Here is a 21,385-nt window from a genome sequence, read left to right as displayed (position 1 = left end):
GATTGGCTGGAAAGGACGGCGCCGCCGATAGGCCGGGCCGCGCTCTTCCCCCCGTCCGCCCGCCTGAGGAGGGACCCGGCGGGTCAGTGCCGGGCGAGGTTCCCCCGGCTCCGGGCCCCTCTCCGTGCCCGCCTCACCCCTTCGCCGCCCGCCCCCTGCCTAGCCCGGGACTCCTCCCCTGCCGCCAGGGCCGCAGCAGCTCCCGCTCCCCCTTTGTCACTGAAGCACAAAGGTCCTCGGCGGCCCGGGGAAACGGGAGCTCCCTCCGCCCCACCGTGCTGCTCGGTGGCGGGGATCGGGGCAGTTCTGGGCTTCTGAGGGGGAAGTGAGGGTTTGTTTCGTTTTTATTTTTCTCTCATTTGCTTGAGTCAGTAAAGTTGCATGCGTGGGTGCTTTCCTTTCAGCAGCGCCCCACCGTTCCTGAGGATTCCGTGGGGAAAACTGGTGGCCGAGGGGCAGCTCAGAGACCCGCAGGTTGTACGTGCCCCGGCACCGGGCCCGGCCCAGCCCCCGGGCAGGGGAGAGCAGCCGCAGGTTTTCCCCCAGAGAGGCTTTTCCAAAGTGTTGAACAGCCGATAGCGCCCTCGCTTTCTGAAGCGATCGCACCGCCCGGCTCAGGCGCTCTCCCCATTCACCGCGGGGCGGTGCGTGTCCCGGACACAGCCCAACCGGGGCAGGCGGGACACCCGGGCAGGGCTTGGGGGAAAACAGACAAGAATTAGGACCGGTTGCCTGGTTTTTATTTTACTTTTCTCCTCCTTTACGTAGGACCAACGTAGCGCTGTTGGTGTTATCCCACCCGAGTGGCACACGCAGCCGGAGCCCCGCTCAACAGCCGTTCCCCGAGAACCTCCCTGTGCGCTGCGCCGGCCGTGATACAGCTGCCGCGGTCCGCGTGAGTATGGCTGCCGGGTGGGGAGGGAGGGAGGGAAGGAGCGGCACCGACGCGTCAATGGCCGCGATCGCTCCCGGAGCCGTGAGGGGCCGGGGCCTCAGCGCTGACAGGGCCGGGGCGGGGCCTGCGCCTGAGTGACAGGCGAGGGGGTGGGGCCTGCGCCTGAGTGACAAGCGGGGGGGCGCGCTGCGCGCCGGGGCGGGGCGGCACGCGCCCAGCAGGCTTCCCGCGTCCGCGGGGAGCGCAGGGTGGGGGGGTGGAAAGAGCGGCCGGTGGCGGAGGAGCCGTGCGCGGTGACGTAGTGCGCAGCGTGCCCCCTCCCTCCGCCCGCCCCCTCCCGCCGCTCCCCGGCCCCCGCCGCGCAGACCGTGACCCGCCGGCGCCGCTTCCGCCGCCGCGGCGGCGATGTGACCCCCCTCCCCGCCCCTCCCCGACCCTCCCCGCGTCCCCCCGCGCCTCCCGCCGGCCTGGCCGCACAGCGAACATGGCGGAGGTGAGAGCGGCGCGGCGGGGCGGGGGCCGGCCCGGGAACTTGTTGCGCGGGGCCGCGGCCGGGCGGAGCGTCCCACAAGTTAGTTGTGGGGCCGGGGGGGCTCCGGGGTACCGCCCCGCGCCCGCAGCCCCGCCGCCCGCGCCCCTCCGGGGCCTATTGCCCCGGGACGGGGAGCCGCACCCCGGGGCGCCGGGCCCGGCTCGGCCGTGGGGCGCGGGCGGGCCGGGAGCTGCGAGCGGCGCCTCCCGCTCCAGGGCGGCATCGGGTGGGAGTCTGAGCCCCGAACGCGGGCCCGGGGGCCGGGGCTGGACCGCTCAGGGGGTGCTGGAGAGGAGCCCTGGCTGCTCAGGGGGCGGTGGGGCAGGGCCTGTGCCTTCCTTGGGACAGGGTTCGTCTTTGGGGGCGATGGGAGATGGGGGAGCATAATCCCCGTGAAGGGGAGCTGGATGTGCTCTCCAGCTCCCACAGGCTGTCTCTGTCCCACCCGGGCTTTGATCGGTGCACCGCTGCTGGGGCATAAAACACGTATTTGTTTTCTGTAAATAGCTTTATGTAGACGTTAAGGCAAAGGAGAATTGGGGGGAGAGCTGCTGAAAAAGGGAGAAAGACTCTTCAGGGGAGTCACAGGGAATGGGAAAAGGCTTATTGACCTTTTACGTGGAGACGGAGCAAGATACGTGCTTGATTGTTGAGGTGTGGACTTGTCCATCCCAATAGGAGCTGGAAGAGCAGCTCTTCTGCTGCTTAGGAGGCAAGTTAGGACAGATGTATAGATACTTCATTAAGTTTTCTTCAACTTATCGTAAGATTCCAATCTGTAGGTAATTTGCTGCTTGAACAGTGTTGACAAATGGATTGGAAATGCGTGTTTCAAAGGCGTTTCTTCCAGATAGACTTGGGGGGGGGGGCTGGAGGTATCTGGATTAGAATATTTTACAGATGAGGTTTCTTGTCTCTTCCCTTAAAATTCCTGAATGCGTGAGAATTTTTACTTAAATTTATTTTATCTTTCCCTCCAAAATGAAATCTGTAATGAAGCATTCTTCCTGTTATTGGTACGAAATGTACTAATCTAATTTTAGAAGTTAAAAGAATCTACCTGTCTGTTGTGTTGGTTTTTTTTTTTCTGTATCTTGAGTGGCACAGAATCACAGGTTTGATCCTTGAGTAATTTCTTGGCTGAAAAACTGTGGCTATTAAACTCTTGTCATCTGTACATTTGGGGAGACGTTGGGGCATCAGAGTGTTCAGGGTCTTTGTCTCAAGTTTCACCAATTGCTTGTGAGTTTTGTTAATTAAACGCAGCGTTATTGTGAAATATTCACGCCAGCTCTGTTCTGGGGGGAGCTGAAGTTCGCCATGTTGCTGAAGAGCCAGGGGCCGTGCGCTGAATTACTTCCTATTCTGTATTGTCACGTACTTATATTGATGGTACAGCAGGGAGAGCAGCTGAGAGTTGTAGGGGGTTCGTGCTGCTGAGAGCAATAAAAAGTCTGTGGGATTTGGAGGTCAGGCAGGTTTTGTTTTTCACTTTATGGACATTGTTCCAACATGTAAGGCTTTTATTACATGTTGGTCTTGATATTTTACTAAGAAAAGAAGAGTTGTGCTTTGTTTTTGGTTCCTCCCCACCTCAGCATTTTGCTTTTTTGAAGAAGGGCTAAGATGAATTCTTTGTCCTATTTTGGTCTCTTTATTTCAGGTTAAGAGGCAGGAGCAGCGTAAAGGGCTGTGCAAGCTTTGATCCACCTGTGGGCCGAGTTCAGCACTGGTGGCTTGGCCGACATTTGTTCACAGCCGCTGAATTGTGCAGACAACTGTTTCCACGGCTGCACTGTGTTCTGGATCAGGAGACAAGCAAAATTTAAAGAAATAATAATATTTTCTTTCAGAGATTTAAGCTCTCTTCCCCATCCCCTCCAGTGGAAAATCTTGTGCTGACTTTCAGGAAGGAATGCGCAGGAACTCATCCTTCACGTGTCCTAAAATGTTGCATTCTAGAGAATCAGCCAGGCTTTAATGATAGAAATATAAACCTCACAAAAAATAAACAATTTAAATATGAAACTTTTTTAATTTGTGAGGAAAGTGCCTGGTTAGTAAATAAATGGGTCCAGAAAGTGAAACTAAATTAACAAAAAAAATACTGTTTCACTTTTGTAGGAGCTTACCAGTTTGAACACAGAACAGACAAAAAAAAATATTTTAATATATATTAAACTGATTTTAGATTTGGGATTAATAACCCATGTTAGGATTCCATTTTACTTTGAAGCCTGGTCACGTGGCTGCTTTGAATCCTAATAATATTCCAACACATTAGGAGATCGTGCTACTCATAAATCAGAAAGAAAACGTCTCTAACTGAAGATGAGCTCAAGCTTTGTGAATATTACCATATCGTGCTTTAAGCTGCTTACTTAGTTTTGTGGTGAAGAGAATGCTGATATGTACATATTTTTTCCAAATACGAGTATTTTAATGCCTGTTGAGAAGAAAATATTTTTGACTGAAATGCTGGATTCATAGTTGCAAGAGCATTTTTTTTGTTTATTCAGCCATTACAGTATTTGGTAAGAATGTGGGAGTCAGATCTTCTGATTCCAAAAACCTGAAGAGCTGGGGTCAGACTTTGGTGTTGAAAAGATGGGTGGCTAGAAACCTGTGGTAGTTTCCAGAAGTGCTGAATTCCTGCTGTCGCTCCATTTTGTTCCACGATAGGAGGCACCAGTGAGGTTCCTACAGGCAGTTTCCAGGACACTAAACAAGCAGCACCAGTGGGGAAATGGTGAGCGCGGGGCAGCAGGACCAGGTACGGGAGGGTGGTGAATTCCTCCTGCCAACATTGTCAAGTTATGAGGTTCCTCCTTCCAAACTTGTCAAGCTACGAGGTTGACACAACTTCTTGACGTGTGCAGCTCTGAGCGTTTGCTGATGCTGGAAAACATGGTCCTGTTTCTCGCCCCTCAACTTTCTGACCCGCTGGAATGATAACTCAAGTTTTTCCTTCTGCAGAGTGAGTTTCTGGGGAGTTAAAAATTAGAACTGGTATCCCAGTGTGTCAGGCAAGGATGGGAAGCTGGAGCACGTGTGTCTGGGAGAGGAGCAGGAGCAATTCTGGGCTCAGAGGATGGTTAAACAGCCTGATTTCTTTGAGTGCACTTTAATGTTGTTTGGGTTTCTGAAAGCTTAGTTGCTTTTGAGCAGAAAATCAGTTTATTGATATTGTGTGGCAGTGCTTTAGTAAGTCGTCTTTAAATTAATAATGTCTGTTAAGATTTTCCTTCTTTCTGAATGTCATGCTGCTTTCAGTTGAAGAGTTTCAAACTTGGAGTGTAACTGAATTCTAGTTTTCATATGCAGCTTGGAACAACTTCAGGGCATAATGCGTAAGAAATATATGCTTTAATAACTGTTCCTAATAACCTTTTTGACATTCTTAATCTCTGTATTTTTATTAAGCTATGCAATTAGTTTAAGACAATATGCATAAATGTGTACTAACCTCCCCTGTAGGAAGCAGTTGTAAAGTTAACACGATTGCTGATGTGGTTGCAAATTGAGATGCTTGAACAGGGAGGGAGGATGGAGCTTTTGAGCAATGCCTGGATACAAAATAAGGTCAAAATAGATTAAATCAAGGTTTCCTGCTGACTGATCTAAATCATGATTAAAATTGATGGCTCACATCAATCCATTCTGTTGAGCAGTGGTTTTTTTTCCTTATTTGATCTTGGATTTAACGAATTGTCTTTTTTGTTTGTTTATTTCATTTTGGAGCAGGTTTTTGTAGAATAATTCACAGATGTATCTGTGAACTCAATGTGGATTTGGGAATTGAGTTTTCTCCCTCCTTTGGTGAGAGAGTAACCTCCAAAGTGGTTGGTTATCGTCACTGATTGTGTTCCCTCAGTTTTTCTGACAAGCTATTGAAAACAATGGTATTTAGAATTCTGCATTTGTAATCTTGGAAAATATGAGTGTGTTTTTCTGTTGTAATAGAAGAGTTTCATGGATTTTTTTTTTGTTTGTTTTTGATGGAATATTGGTGTTTGTGGACTTACTGCTTGGGACTTGGAGTTCTTTCTAGTACAGCGGATGGATTTTGGGTGGACAGTGGAACTGTTGAAAAATTCAGTTTCTTTTTGAGCCTTTTCCTGTCCAGAATCCCTAGTCTGTATTAATATTTCACTACTAATCCGTTTGTGTCACAAATTGAGCATAAGAATATTTTCTTTGTGATGCTTGGCATGTGACTGCATCTGGTTTCATCTGAAGTCCTATGGTGGGATATGATCACTCAGTTTCTACTTTCAATTTTTCTTAGGAAGACATTTCAGAATACTACAAGAAGTTGAGGCTGATGCTCTCCTTTGTAACAGAAATGAACAATGAATAGTTAGAAATGTCCAGTTGGAAGCTTGTGCTTTGGATAAGGCACAGATGGTGTTCTGTGCTTTGTAAGACTCCTTGAAAATGGAAGTTGTTGTTGTTTTAAGGTTTTGTGTTTGTTTGTGGCTTGTTGTTGTTAACCAAACCTGCAAAATCTCAAAACTACAGATGATGTGATAGTTTGGGGTGGCAGGGATGTCGGGATGTCTCTGGTCCAACGGCTCTGAGATCTAACCAGCTTGGTCTTGAAAACCTGCAAGGAAGGAGCCTGGGGAACCTGTTCCAATGCTTGGCCGTCCTCATGGGGGAAAACGTCGGCTTTAGAAACTCTGAAATGGAATCGGGACTAGGATGGGAATGGCCAAGTCAAGGGACGTTTGCTTAGATGTGCACATTTGAGATCTGCGAGTTGAAACATTGTGCTTGACCTTTGTGTTCTGAAAATACAATAATTTTCCCATTTAGCAACCAAACTGGGGAAAAAAAAAAGTAAACGTGCATATAAAGGCTTCCATTTCATGTACAAAAGGGCTTGGAGGTCACTGTAGTTTTGGCTATAACAGTGTTTACGTGTAAAACCGTTAAATGAGGGGCAGCAGTGTTATTATTATTTTTCTTCAATATGTTGCTGTTTTCTTCCCCAGGTGTGAAAAACAAAAAGCAAACCAACCAAACAAAACAGTACAAAACACTAAACCAGAACACCACCACCACGTGCCAAACCCCCTCCCCCCCCAAACCGTTCTCTGACATTTGGGTTGTTTTGCTGTATAACCCAGGGAGAGAGGGACAGGCTGGAACTCAAAGCTTTCCACTGGAATACCCGTTTATGACAAGGGACACGCGTTCCCTTGAGTAAAGGATGTTCTTCAACATTGTAACCGGCTGTTTTCTCCAGGCCATCGTGTAGCTTGGCTCACTGCAGTTTATTAAATGGCTGCCACAGTCACTTCCAAACTTCAACAACTCAGACGCGGGTCTTACAACATTTTTTTATTAGCTGCCACGCTGCTGTTCTCAATTGGAACTTCAGGGCTAGTGTCTGAACCATGTGTATTCAAAACTTCAGGGTTCACGCAGTCCTCATTATTCATGTAACTGTATATCTACATCTTGGGAATAAATGCGAGTTGTTACAAACAGAATGAGTATTATTGTGTGCAGATCTGTAATTTGCTTTTCAATAGTTTGCTTAGTGAAATGTAGCTTTAGTGATGTTGAAGCCGAATACATGTATAGTTGTGAGGTAATTACATGTCCCCTCTATGATGCTCATGCATCATTCTGTGTCATTACATAATACTTAACACTGCTACATTTATTTGGCAGTTAATATTAACATTTTCTGTGCCCCAAATGTTACTAAAGCAAGTCACTGCGACCCAGAAGTTAACTGGGGTATTTTCCTGTAGCAGTGTTGAAAAAGATGTGAGCATCTGCTTGATGAATTTGTCAGGGTTATTGCTATCAATATAGACCAAATTTAGTTTAAGTTTTTCACCATTTTATGTAACACTTGAAGAGCTATTAAAGATAACTGAGTAAACTTGAACAGAATGGATATTTGTCTTGTAGAGACTGCAGATACTGCTAATTTTTAGATGTTTTGTTATTGATTATATGATATTAAATAGCATGAAAGGTATTAACAATTAGGACTGTAGCTTTGTAGATAGAAGTGAAACTGCGTAGTGTCCTGCCAGGTCTGCTCAGGTGTTTCTTTGCAGGCTGTGAAAAGAGCAAACTCCAGTGCATTGCTTTCCCAGCTTTCACGTTTTGGAGTGTCACATTCCAGTCCAAGCAGCTCTGAAACGGTGGAATCAGACGCACGAGTCTCCTGCCAACCTGCAGAGTGGGCACTGCCTGGAGGGCTCAAAACCAGGCTGTGCGCAACCCATGTCTCCTGAAGGCTGTTTGCATTAAATACATTTGTCATGATGCCAATTTATTTTTACTTTTACCATTTAATTCCCATCACAACTTACACTAATGCATCCCAAAGTCCAGTGAGTTTTTGTAGTCATAACATGGTAGATCTGGGTATTCTTCCGTGTTTGCTGCGTTCATCACTTGGCAGTCCAAAGGTGTCTGGAGCAGTTCAGTTCCATTTATTCCCATATCCATACACCAGAGAATGTATTGGATATTATTTTTTTGGGCTTGGTTGTTGCTGCAAGTGTCAGTAACCTTCTGCAAATACCTACTCTGCATGTCTTTCCCAAGACTCCTAAAAATACTCATTAAATAAAACCAGTGGCAGATTCTTCTAGTGCCACCCAAACCTGATATTTTGTTGCTCGATGTCTTTTTGTTTTCCCTTTACCAGGAGGTTCATATTCTCCATATCTCTGAAGTGATATTTCCTTTAAATTGCTCATCTGGAGCATTAACAAATGTGCTCAATGGTGTCTCCATAGAGCAGGGCTCACTTGGTCACTTCAGTTTTCCCTGGTTGCCCATAAATTAAGGAGTTCATAAACGATTTTTCATTCTTTTGAACTCACAACAAATGTTCACTGCTATATTTTCTGATAGTGCTATGCATAGAACAGTTTGTGTGTGTCAACCCGTATATTGTAAGCATCCCATAGATTTTTCTCTGCTGGGCCTTGGGTACCATTATCTTTTTATAGGTAGCAGCTCTTGGTTCCCAATAGTGTCCTTGAGCCAAAAATGCTTTGTACTTCTCTGTGAATTGCTGCAGCAGAAAATGAAAAGCCACTGAAGAACAGGGTTGTCCTTTTTCACAGGAATTGCTGTTATATTGACACACCATAGCTTAGGACTTTAGATCCAGTGATACCAATGTAGATTTTTACTGCCAGGAAATTTTCGTAAGTGAATGCCCTCAAAGCCACCTGTTCTACCCTGGTTGGAGTCGTGATCACTTGGAGGCAAGGAAATAGGTTTCAGTAATCAAGAATTGCAGTAATTGTCTTGAGACAACTCTTTAATTATAGGATGCTCTTTCAGCTTATGTGTGATGCTAACAGGTTGTCACAGCAAGGGTTACTCCTCATCTCCTCCCACACATCCTTCTCCATGTGTTCAGCTTCAAACTTGTGCTCTGGGCTGTTTGCAAAGACCCAAGATGAAGTTCTTTGCTCACTGATAGGATAAAAGACCAGTGTTAGTTTCCTTTGAGGTGGCCTTGCTGAACCAGCACATGCTGGGCCTGGCCCAATTGACCGGAGCACATGGGGTCAGGCTGCTCCTTTGGGCAGCAGCTGGAGATGAGATGTAACATGACACTGCATCTAGCTAGGAATAGAAGGCAAAAAATGGTTGGCAGCGCATCACTTCCACCAGAAATGTGAAATGCATAGAGGATAATCTACGAACTAGGACAGACTAGGTAGGTGTGTTGGGTGAAGCTTAGAAGAAAGGAATAGAGATCCAGAGGCTGTTCTCCTAAAAGCTGCCTGTGCAGTCTGTGGCAAAGACTGAACTAGAACCTCTCGAGGGATGTTTGCACTCTGGGGGGTAGCCTGAAATGGACTGGACTGATGTTTCTGGAGGTGATTGGGTTTCTGCAGATTTTTCTGGTTGGGGTTTGTATTTTTTTCCTTCTATAGACTGCATGGTTGTATATTTTGGAGTTGTGTAAAAGTCATAGGGGTTGTTCTTTGCCACTTGTCGCAACCATTTCAGCTGGGCTGTTCAGTCAGTTTTCCATCCATGTAGAATAGTTTTGGTTGGAAGAGACCCCCAAGATCATCGAGTCCAACCATTACCCCACCCCTGGCACTGACCCATGTCCCTGAGAACCTCATCTCCAGGTCTGTTAACTCCTCCAGGGATGGTGACTCCACCACTGCCCTGGGCAACCTGTTCCAATGCCCGACAGCACTTTGGGAAAGAAATTGTTCCCAAGACTCAACCTCCCCTGGCGCAACTTGAGGCCATTTCCTGTCGTCCTGGCGCTTGTTCCTTGGGAGATCCGTGTTTGCCCAGGCTTACTTTTGATCACTTGGTGTGGGTGTTACGGAAGATGGCCTGGAAAGCCTTGCTGAAGTGAAGACAAGCAGCATCCCCTGTGCTCCCCTCGTCCACCACACCAGTCGTCTTATTGAGGAAAGCTCTTAGGCACAGGTATAATTTCTCTTTTGTAAGTCCATGCCCACTGCTTCCATCATGTTTGCTCTGCTACCTGCCCAGGAGTGGGGGTGAAACCATCTCTGTATCCTTGTTCTCTAAGATGCAAATTACACCTTTTCCATCCTGAAAACTTGTAAAGCATGATAGAAACTTCAAGTGGGACTGAACCAGCAGGCTCCAACATTTCTATATTTATATGTAAATCACATAAAAATCTGTACACGCACACGTATGTAGAGCCACGTGAGGTGTATATGAATCCGAAGGATGCTTCATGGCTGCAAGGCAAGGATTGGAGCAGACCCCGTTCTGCTTGTTGAGGATTTCAACGTGAGAAACCTGCTTTTCCAAACTGCTGTGGGAATTGGCTGTTCCCTTTTACCCAGGGCTCAGAAGCCCTACTCTACCTGATGGTGCTGTAAAGAAAGCAGAGTCTCAGCTATTCTTGCTTTCCTACAACTGGTCTCCTGCTTTGAGTCACAGTTACTTTTCCAGACACAAGCGCAATTACACCATGAGCCTCTTCTCACTGCCCATCCTGATTTAATCAGTTTTGGAGACATGACTCCTTGGCGCTTCTGTTATCCCCAGTTTATAAGCTCTTTTTTCTTCAGTCCTTTCCTTCCTGGGCTGGGGTGAAACAGATGCATTGGCGGGGGTGCTGGACCTGCCCCACGCGTGGGCCACTCAGAATTCCTTCCCTGGGGATTATCCCTGCAAAGGCGAGACCAGCACTACTGATCCATAAACACATCAGCTGTTTCCTGAGTGAGACCCATCCTGAAATGCCTCTTACAGCAAAAAATAACTGGCGAGGCAGGGGTTGATTATTTAGCCTTAACAGTTTTGTCAGTACTAGGTTAGAGAGAAACTGACCATGAGTAAGCACAGGTTTAGTCTTGGAAAAAGTTATTTTTTTGGCAGCAGGAGTGTTAGCTTGTGTAAAAGACTTCCAGTAACACTGTGGTTTAATGGTTAGGCAGAAAGAACAGTTTTAAGATGGCTTTTGCAGAATTTATAGTTTATTAAGTAACCTGTTCTGTCTCTCAGAATAGATTTATCCTCAGGGCTTTCTAGGACATAAGCTCAGCTCTGTCCCTAGGAAAGCTGTCATTGCTGGAATCATCTTTCCTCACAAGTCATAGGGATACTTCTTCCCTTCTTATCTCTACCAGCCCTGGTTGTACTTTCCTTTTTCCATCTCAGAGCAACTCGGTATTCAAGTCACTGGATTTTGGTGAGATCAGTTGTATGTTGTCACGATGAGTCATTATTGGAATGTTGCAGAGAGCTGGGTGCAAAATGGACTGGTACTTCAAAATATACCCATACTGCAAAATATGTGGTGGCCATCATCTGTATTTGCAATGCTCATTTATTTCATTTTTTTTTCTGAGAGAATTGCTAAAGCTTAGTCTTCATTTTAAAACTTTCAAAGATACTTAATAATACTTGTCTTTCACTTATTCTTCACTTGCTCTGAACACGCAGTATTTTCTGCCTTATTCGCATTGGCTGCCAGAAATAAACAGCGTTAGTTGGATTTCGCCCCTGTGATTGATGTGATGAGTATGCTGAGAATTCATTCATTCACACTAATACTGTGTATTACCTACTACAAATTACTCAGTTTATCAGACAAATAAAACACACCACCTAGAGATCAGGCATTGCTGATTTTGATACTCAGCTTGAGCTCAATATAACACCATACACTGGAATTTGTTAAGATATATTTGCAAAGAACAATTTTTAAACTGTAGTCGCTAGCATAACTTCCTGTGGCATTGTGCAACGTTTTGCAAAAATGGTTTTAGTGCTTACCCATTTGATGTGAGTTTCAATATCCTTAATTGTGCAGATATTTCTCTTGTTCTGCTTTGTTTTGTGCAGTACAGCCTTTTAGAGCTAATGCTGCCTGAAAAGCTGTTTCTTGCAAGTCAGTGGTGATAAAAAGTCTTCCTCACTTTGAAAATTCACTTTGTTAGGGCTGTTCCTGAAAATAGTTGAAACATCTGCTTGCATTTCCAAAACAAATGAGGTCTGCATGTCTGACATGCAAATTGCATCCCAAGAGGTTAAATACTGGTGAAATTATAAGCAAGGGAGAGCAGAATTTTATGAAAGAAGATACTTGTTCTGATTATACATGTAAGGTCACCAAATATGATAGGCCAAAGGATGCCTCTGTTACATAAAGATTGTGGAAGTCTCTTTTTTTTTTCTGTAATTCAAAAGATATATTAGTTGCGTAACCTGTGATCGTATTAATTTGTGTTATAAATGTACTTGAGAAGAAAGTCTGACTTGCAAAATAATTTGTGTTGGGTTTCTTTGTTTTATTTTCTCAACAGCTGGATTAGAGATTAAGATGAAATTATTTTTTCCTTTTGTTGTATGAGGAATCCTCGTTGTAATTCGTGCTTACCTTTTCAAAGTGGGTACCTTCATTTGAACAGAAACAGGGAATCTATATTGCATAGTGCACGGTTTCACATAGAAAGAATAATTTCTCTTGAACTGGCTTCCACTGCCAGTGTCATCTGGTTTATACCTTGGTTGCGGAAAAGGGGATTGAGTATGTGGAGTTAAATCAAAGCTGGATCTGTTCAGAACTAACCTGTCACTACTGTGAGTCTTCAGTTTTGTATCGGCGTAAGGGAAGAATGGGAAATGAGCAGATAGAGATGGAAAGAAAGTCGCATTGCCCCATCTGGCAATAGCACTGATTTCTGCCGTACTAAGCTGGTTTAGAATTATAATACTATTTTCAGAATGAGTTGCTTTGCTTTGTTTTATACCTTCATCAGCCCAATTATTGCAGTTCTTCCAATTATTCTTGCTGAAATAGTGCAGCAATATTGATATATAAATATATATATATATAAAGGAGAAAATGAATGCTATTTACCTCAAATGGCTTCAGCATGTTTCTGGTGCTTTATTTGTAACTATATTATTTGCAGTAACATGCTTTTATCAGATGAATTATTGAATTGCATTTGTACAGGTTCAACATCAAAAAAATAATCTCCTGTGTTTTCTTTTTCAGCCTTCTGTTGAGTCTTCAAGCCCAGGTAAATATTTTCAATATTTCCTAAACTTATGAGGCAAGAGGGCACCCTCTGAACATTTTTTTTGCTGGTCTCTTCCAGTTAGTTATCTAAGGATATAATTTGATGAGTACGTTGGTGGCAGTGTAAATTATTTATATCAGGGTGAGGGGGGGTGCGTTTGTTCGCTTTGGTACCACTGTACTTAGTGTTATTTATTTCCAAGGTTTCTGGCTCCCTGCTAGTGGAAAAGCTTTGCAGCAGTTACTGTAGCTGGACTGCCCCATCTTTTGAGCTCTTATTTCTGTAACACTTCAAATTACAAAATATATTCAAGACTTACAGTCAACCCCTCCCTCTTGCACCCTTAGTGTGTGTCCACTCTTCAAGCTGTGGAAAATTAAATTGTCCGTGGTGACAAGTGGAGAAATGTTAGCAAGGTTAGAATTAGAATTCAGGTATTACTGAATTACATAAAAATGCTGCATCTGCCAAACCATTCATCCATTCATTTATTTTTCATTGTCATAAAACATAACCAGACTTCTTTACAAAGAACGGTGAAACAACTGCATGGGGAAAAATAACTAAGGGTTCTGCATCATGAATAAAATCTGTGTAACTGTGAAGCTTCCTTTCCGTTTAAATTTTGGAAAAGTCATTAGACTGTCTTTGTAGTTGTGGCTTGCAAAGCGTCGAGGAAACAACTGCCCTGAGCTCCCAGTAGAGCTCTTGAGTCAGACAGGTTATGATTATTTAGGAATGAAGTCTTCAAAAACTGAGCATTTCACAAGCATTTAACTAGGGGCGCGATGTCCAGATAGGTATTAACAGTACTTTGAGAACTGTCTCTTTTTTTTCTGTGATCCCTTTTTCCCTGTCCTCTGAATTATGAGGTTGGCTTTCCCTAACATAACTGATTGAGGGATTTTGAAGTTATTTTAATTTCCCTGCATAACTTGAGTATTAAAATGTCACCAAAAAAACCAAACCAAAACAAAACAAAAAAACCCACCAAAACACCAAACTCTGTGAGGCCATGATCTAACTAAAAACATTCTTTAAAATGTTTTCCATCAGGAGGTTCAGCAACATCTGATGACCATGAATTTGATCCATCAGCTGATATGCTGGTGCATGACTTTGATGATGAACGGACATTAGAAGAGGAGGAAATGATGGAAGGAGAAACAAACTTCAGTTCTGAAATAGAGGATCTTAACAGGGTAGGTAGCCTTAAGTAGTCTTAAAACAACCACTGCCCACAGTCTCACACAAAACATACGCAGGTTTTTTCCCTTATATTCAGAATTAAAAAAAAAACCACAACACCTCTAAAACACTAATAGACAAATAATATAGATGGGGGAAAGGGGCTGAGCTAAATTTACAGTTCTCAAAATTGGGAAAGGGAAACTGGTACATAAGTACTTAATAATGTATGATGCTGTACTTGTTTAGTTTCTTTTTGCTGGTATAGGATTTGTATTTTAGAGCTAATATAAGTTAAAGTACGCTCTGACTAAACGTGTCTATTCCAGTGTTGTTATTTTCTAAAGCACTTGATTAGTGCATATAGATTTTGATTAAAAAATCCATAATTTTACATTTATTTTGCATTTTTATACACACATTTGTATAATCCTTTAGTGGAGCATGTAGAATATCTTCATTTTTAAGGTAGAGGGAACAGAGATGAAGATGAAATTATTGGCTCAAAGCAAAGAGTTGTCAGCAGAGCTGGGATCAGAACTCACAGTTACTGTTAATAGTGATAAATCTTAAAATGTGGATCTTCTGAAGTAATTGCATATAGGATTTGTTTGGCATTTTGAGGCTATGCTCTCACTTACATATTGTCTTAAATTACTTCTCAGGCAGGAATAATATTATTAAATTACAAACTAGGCCCATTATAAATGCAAAGTGATTTAGATACCGTCTGTGGCCTCATTGGCCAAAAAGGCTTCCAGAACAGGTCATTAATGATTCTCAGATGCATGTTTGATGTACAAATCCTATTTAATGTAAGTGATTATGCCGGTATGACTTCAAATTAATTCAGTGCATTTAAGCTACATTTTGATAATTTCTTTTTGGTAGTTTCAGGTCTGATATTAAATGGTAAACATAAAGATAAATAAATAGTTTGTGAATCTAAATATACTTCATCTAGATTAAATGAGAAATGGAGCTCCACGTGTATGTCATGTGGTTTTTAAGTTGAAAATATGTTCCCCCCCTCCATATTTTACAGAGTCAACATCTGGTTGTATAATTCTACCACCACATTACAACATTTCATTTCTCACTGTATTTCAGCCATCAGTTTATTCCCTCATACCTTGGTTGTCGGGGCTGCAAGTTATAATTTCTCCGTGTGTCAGCTCTTTTGTGATGGGGACGGTGAGCAATGGGGTAACGTAGACTCACATTGTGGTTGTGGATGATAGGCAAACTAAACCTCAGAGCTATCCTGTCTTTTTCTCTCCCCCAACATTTGCACCTATTATTTCAGATTTTCCCCAGGCTGAGAATGTGCCTGATTTACTAGTTCAGCTCCTTCGGGGACGAGATGATAGTCCGGTTTTACAGGAGCATTTTCAAACCTTAATGGTTTCACTCCAGACTGTCATAAAAATGACACCTTCCTCTGAGGGTAAGGATCTTTTCTCCTCACTGGTTAGAACTGGTGAATCTGTAGCGCGTTAGTCCTTGAGGTTGAGCAGCAGACTGTCCTTGATCGTACCCAGACAAGTAGTGGTGCGATTTTTGTATGTGGGCGCGTCTGTACCCAATGGGACCCAAGTCCTGGCTGAGCAGTGTCCTTTCTTCAGCAGCCAGAGACAGAGCCCAGGCAGCTTGTGCCTGGAGAACCACCCAGAAGGAGTTTGGAGCCAGGGGAGGTCGGGCTCTGCTCCTAAGGAACAAGCACCAGGACCAGATAAAATGGCCTCAGGTTGCACCAGGGGAGGATGAGGTTGGATCTAGGGAACAATTTCTTCCCCAAAGACCTGTCGGGCATTGGAACAGGCTGCCCAGGGCAGTGGTGGAGTCACCATCCCTGGAGGGGTTGAACAGACAGAGATGAGGTTCTTAGGGACATGGGGTAGTGCCAGGGGTGGGGTAATGGTTGGACTCGATGATCTTGAAGATCTTTTCCAACCAACATGATTCTGATTTCATGATCTCTGAGCGTCCTGAGCATCTACTGATGCTGCAGTTTTCCAAAACCCGGGAAACTCGGCAGCATAATTTTGGTAGCAGGACACTGCATTCACATTTGTCTTGGAAATAATAAATGACCAGGTCCCAGCAAGCTGCAGAAACTTGACGTGCGGCTGCTCCTAGCTAAGCTGAGTGTCCAGAGCATCCGCTGGAATGTGACGTGGAGGATTTGACATGTGTGTGGTGCCTCCCTGCATTACTTAAAGATTTTTAAGCTTTTGACTGCCTTTTTCCATTTGTTGTTCCATAGGATCACTTGGTTTCTCCTTTTGGGGACGCTCTTTTCAGGGAGGGCTCTTGGGTTTTCTTCAGGTTATGCACCAGCATCCTCTTGTCTTTAAAGGAGAAAACCACACACAGAAGCACACAGTATTTCTCCCAAATACTCTTCCAGCCTCTAGCAGGGTGCAGTTCAGGCACATATAGAAAAGATCTTCTCTCTTTGTCTGTAATGCCCGCCAGTCTTAATTTTCCTCCTCCCGTGGATTTGTCCGTTTTTATTTTTAACGTTTCTAAACCTGGCATCTGAGGCACGTGGCAGTGTTGTGCGGTTCATTTAGTGTGAGAAATGCATTTAGTTTTTCAGCTCTATTCCTTGTTCATTTCAGTGGTTGTCCCTCAGCTCTTCAATTACAAGAGTGTAAAGTCATTTGTATTTACCAACCCTGTGCTGCTTACCATATGGTTTTCTGTCATACCACTCCCCCTCACCTCTACTCCAGACTCCATTTCTTGTTATTAAACATCTTCCCTATAACAAATTTCTATGTCTTTGATAGGACTTGTTACTTTTTTAACCTTTCTTATTTTTGCAATATCCTGAACCAATAGAGAAATCATGATTTGTATTTTATCTTGGAGACCCTTAGGGCTTTTTTTGAGTTGTAACAGACTATTTGAAGTTAAGAGGCCCTACCTGAGAAAAATATTGTGAATACAATGCCACTTCCTTAAAAACTTTAAAAATCTGATGATTAGCCAAGATGTAAATTGCATACTAAGTAGAAATATTTAGAGCAGGCAGACACCTCCAAATAGGAAACGAAGGATTTGTTCTTGTCTGAGATTTTTTAAGTGCTCTCTGAAAGTTTCTGCTCTGAAAAATCTCATTAGGGATGCCGTGCCCTGCCCCTGAAGGCTGGAGACTGACCTATTAGTAGTCATAAAGTAAGTTATTTACAGACCTGGCAATTAATAATTTTTATTATTGATAAGAGCTTGGGAGCCACTAAATTTGAGAACCAACTGTGTCAGTTAAATGTCTCTTCAGCATGGACCAACATTCTAAATTTAAAAATTTTTAAATGTGCATATATTTTAGCAGATTTGCTTCCAAGCATGGGTGGTTTTGTAGACAATTAGCTAAAAATTAAAATGTATGTGAATCTGTAAGCATTACTGCTGTCTTTACCTGGATATCAGGTGATCCTGAATATAAGGTGATCCCTCACTCCCATCCAACCCCTCAGTTGTTGTTTTTTCCAGAAAGGGGAGAGACACAGAGGTGTGTTTTTGGTGTAATTTTTATTAAAACAAGGGTTGTAGAACTGGGTGGAAACGTCCCCGTAGCACATGTCCCCAGACAAAGATTAAACTCTGTGTTCAAACCAGATAATGCAAGTTCTGGTCCTTATTCTGCCGAATCCTTGGAGACACTGCAAAAATCACTGCCTTGCCCTAGGACAAATTTCACTCTGCACAAACTGTCCATATCTGTGGGAAGCACTTGCTGCTGACACACATTTTATCTCTTTTTTTCCACAAATATGTACAAAATACTATTTTTCAGGTAGTTTGGGGGCCGTAAAGGGAATACCAACGATAATTATTCCCCAAAGGAGCGTGTTCACTCTGTGTTCACTCTGTGTCCTGAGGGGTCTGATTGCAGTGCTTGTGTTTCCGTAAAATAGTAGTAGAGAAGTACCGAGGGAGGGATGGGGCATGCTGCCCTTTTAATGAGCGTATGGCTTATGGTGTTGGTATGTGAGGTCAGCTGTAAATATATAAAGGACCGGGAAATAAAGAGTTCCCTCGCATAAAAAACCACGCATTTTTCTTAGGAGCTGAAACTTCAAGTTTTGACTGTCTGTTCATTTTGGAGTGGCCGTTCTTAGTATCCGTGGTCATCATCTCTCTGGTTTTCCTGTCGTGTTTAAATGCACAATTTAAACTGTAGAGCAGATGTGAGATGTGAAATATTTTTGTTAAAATCTCAAACTTTGTTTGGATGTTTGTCAGGAAAGCAATATGCCGATCCAGGAGCTACTGAGCCGTTATGGCTACGATGGTACCATTCCACTCCAAGAAGATGATGATGATGAAGATGATGAAGAGGAAGAGGAGGAGGGAGAAGACGATGATGATGTTGATAATGATGACAACAGTGGCTGTAGTGGTGAAAACAAAGTAAGTGTCTGCGCTAATTTGAAACTGATTTTCATGCAGCTGTTCTGTGCTGGACAACCACTCGAGATGCCAGGCCATGGCAGAAGTAATTCATTATATAGTTGATTTCAGATGCTTTGTGTGCTGAACTCTAATGTTTATTCTTAATTACTCATCTGTATTTCATCTGTATCATTCCAAACTCTTGCTGAGGCAAATTACGGTGCATGTGCATGTATAGCATCATGTAATAAGGAATTGTAATTGTTCTTCAGAAATAGTCTTGGCTTCAAAACCAGAGTTTCAAATGCTGGGAGGCACATTTATAGATATGGCTGAATACTTGTTTCAAGATGAAAAACTGATCTACTGAAGCTGAACAGTGAAGTGTGGAATTGAATTAAATATCTCTCAGTATTGGAGATTGCTGCAAGTTTCCTAGCTTTGGCATTTTAAATTGTATTTGTTCAGCCTGGCCGCCCTGGTTGTACTTAAATTCTTAACTGAATCCAGTGCTTCAAAATACCTTTCCAAAATGTGTAGTTTTGAAATTAGTCTCTTTAAAATCTTGTTCTGTGTGCTCTTAAAATAAATTTTCTGATTTTAGAAGAGTTTTTTCTCCTTGCACATGTCATACATATTTGTAATAATCCCATCCTGCCCTGGGCACCACTGAAACTTCCCCATTACTGGTGGCATTCAGAGCTGCATCGTGAATTCCATTAAAATGTGAAATCCTTTGTATTGTCAGTAACAAAAAGCTTATGCACTAATGGAAATTGCATTACCTAATCTGGCTTTAAAAAGGATGCATTTTTGTTCTTTGATATCTTACCCATTTTCGAATCTCTGGAATGCAAGGCAGAGACAAGGAATGATAGATCTGATTCAGAAAATGAAGTTCTTAAGATGTACAAACTCCCTTGACAGATGCTGTAAGAGATGATTGCTATTTATATGGGTTGAATAGTTCAAAAAGAAGATGCGTAGCTATATACACCTGAAAAGGTTTGAGAAGCTGGAGAGAGGGAGAAGCTTACATAACATTAAGTATGCAAAATTGAGACAAAAGTTATTTATTTTGCTGTGCATGGTGGTATCCTCTTGTGTCTTAATGACATCCTGACCCAGCTTCCATCTTCCGTATTTGCTCAACCTCCTCTGTAGCTGATTTAAGATACTGCTCATCTTTTCTCTTCAACGGGTAAATCTCCGTGTCTGTGGGGGCTGTTGGCAGCCGGAGGAGCCGCCTCTGTCCCTGCCTGGGTCCCCAGCGCTGGGTGACGTCCTGCAGAACCACGCGCCTTCCTGCCCATCGCAGTAGCCCGTGGTTCAGCCTAATCGCAGACCTGGCACTGTGCTTGAGCTAAACGTATCTTTTCACCCATTTTACCCCAATTTTGGGGTGGTGGGGAGCGCTGGGAGCAGAGAGACCCAGCTCACCCTGTGTGCTGGTTTGCCTTGGGGTACGAGAGCTCCCAAACGCTTGTACGCTCTTAGCAGAGGCAGTAAAACACATCTGTGGGGGTGGAATGATTTTATAAATCATTCAGGCTTTCTCTGCAAGCGCTCTTCTTCCTACGGCTTATTTAGCTATACCGCACTTAGCTATTTTCTATTTTTAATCCGCTTTAAGCTGCACATGTGATATACTCTGCTGGGGAAGGTACATATTAACATGTGCTGTGCCTCATGCTTCTGTCTTAGACCCTCGAGTCATGAAACACAGAAAAAATATTGGTAACATGTACTGAAATAGAAAACACTAATATATTTTTTTAACCTTTATAATTTTAATTTTCTTTCATTTTAATAATGCCCACAATTGTTCCGGTTTATTTTCTAATAAAGAAACTAGTTCTAATTATTCATCTTTTAGTGACTTGATGTGCATACTCGAGTCTACTGATATGCTATTGCTGTGGGGTTGAACCATGTTGTTCACAGTAATTGTAATAGAAGGTACAATTTCTATGTGATTGAGGAAAGTATGGCCAGTAAATAATACCTCCCCTTTTTACTGAAAATTCACGCAGAAGGGTTTTAAAGACTGAAATAAAATTTTAAGTTAAATGAAATTAAATGAAAACCACAAGGATTTGCTTGACTAATTTAAAAAAAATGAGATGTGATATTTTATTGTGGTTCATATTTCTGATTTGTGTATTAGAGGTCGAGTGTTAAATTGATCTGCTTAAAATCCTAGTCAATAAACAATGTGTTCACACATTTGTTGTGGCTCAGTCTGGACAGGCCACAGTCCATACAGTCACTTCAAGTCAGATAAACGATATTTGCGTTTGATTTATTGACAAATTTGGAAAAAATATTGCCAAATAGTGTTTGTCACATACAAGAGAGAGCTGATTTCTTGCTTGTCTTTTTTATATTTAAGGAGGAGACCATAAAAGATTCGTCAGGCCAAGAAGACGAGACACAGTCATCTAATGACGACCCAGCACCATCTGTTGCTTCTCAAGATCCACAGGAGATAATTCGCCCTCGTCGATGTAAATATTTTGATACAAGTATGTACGGTTTAGTACTGAGCACAGTAATCTCAATATGATTGACTTTTAGTTAAGAACAGCTCTGTTTCTGAAATACGTATGTTGATACCTATAAACATTTGTCTGTTCTCATTAAAACACGGCTCTTGGTCATCATTCTGCTCAAAATAATAGGCAAGAGAAAGTCCTGGGTTTAGCTGAAGGCTAAATCTTCACCATGGATAAGGAGCTCTGTAGAAGGACAGTAGATAACCTCTATTCTTAAAAGAAGGGATTAAATTTGTGGAAAAATTTGAATTTCTACAGTTTGGAAAATGAGGCTGTCAGGCAG

At 43.0% G+C, this 21,385-nt stretch overlaps 1 protein-coding gene across 4 annotated transcripts in view; it reads left to right on the top strand.

Annotated features, from left to right (window-relative positions):
- The first annotated feature begins 63 nt into the window (after positions 1-63).
- MIER1 (MIER1 transcriptional regulator) overlaps positions 64-21,385 on the top strand; it is a 33,201-nt gene continuing 11,879 nt past the window's right edge. Inside the window, exons 1-6 of one of the 4 annotated variants that reach the window (XM_071810061.1) lie at positions 64-325; positions 769-895; positions 12,931-12,955; positions 14,012-14,157; positions 18,398-18,565; positions 20,940-21,072. In XM_071810061.1, the coding sequence (XP_071666162.1) occupies positions 14,059-14,157; positions 18,398-18,565; positions 20,940-21,072 (400 nt within the window). In that variant the 5' untranslated portion in view covers positions 64-325; positions 769-895; positions 12,931-12,955; positions 14,012-14,058. Of the gene's footprint in view, positions 332-768; positions 896-1,178; positions 1,389-12,930; positions 12,956-14,011; positions 14,158-18,397; positions 18,566-20,939; positions 21,073-21,385 lie in introns of those variants that run through there. The other 3 variants (XM_065841906.2, XM_065841905.2, XM_065841904.2) reach the window with 3 other exon arrangements.

This window comes from Patagioenas fasciata, chromosome 6, assembly GCF_037038585.1.
Source record: "Patagioenas fasciata isolate bPatFas1 chromosome 6, bPatFas1.hap1, whole genome shotgun sequence".
NCBI classification, from domain to species: Eukaryota; Metazoa; Chordata; class Aves; order Columbiformes; family Columbidae; genus Patagioenas; species Patagioenas fasciata.
This window is presented reverse-complemented; position numbering and strand designations above follow the sequence as displayed.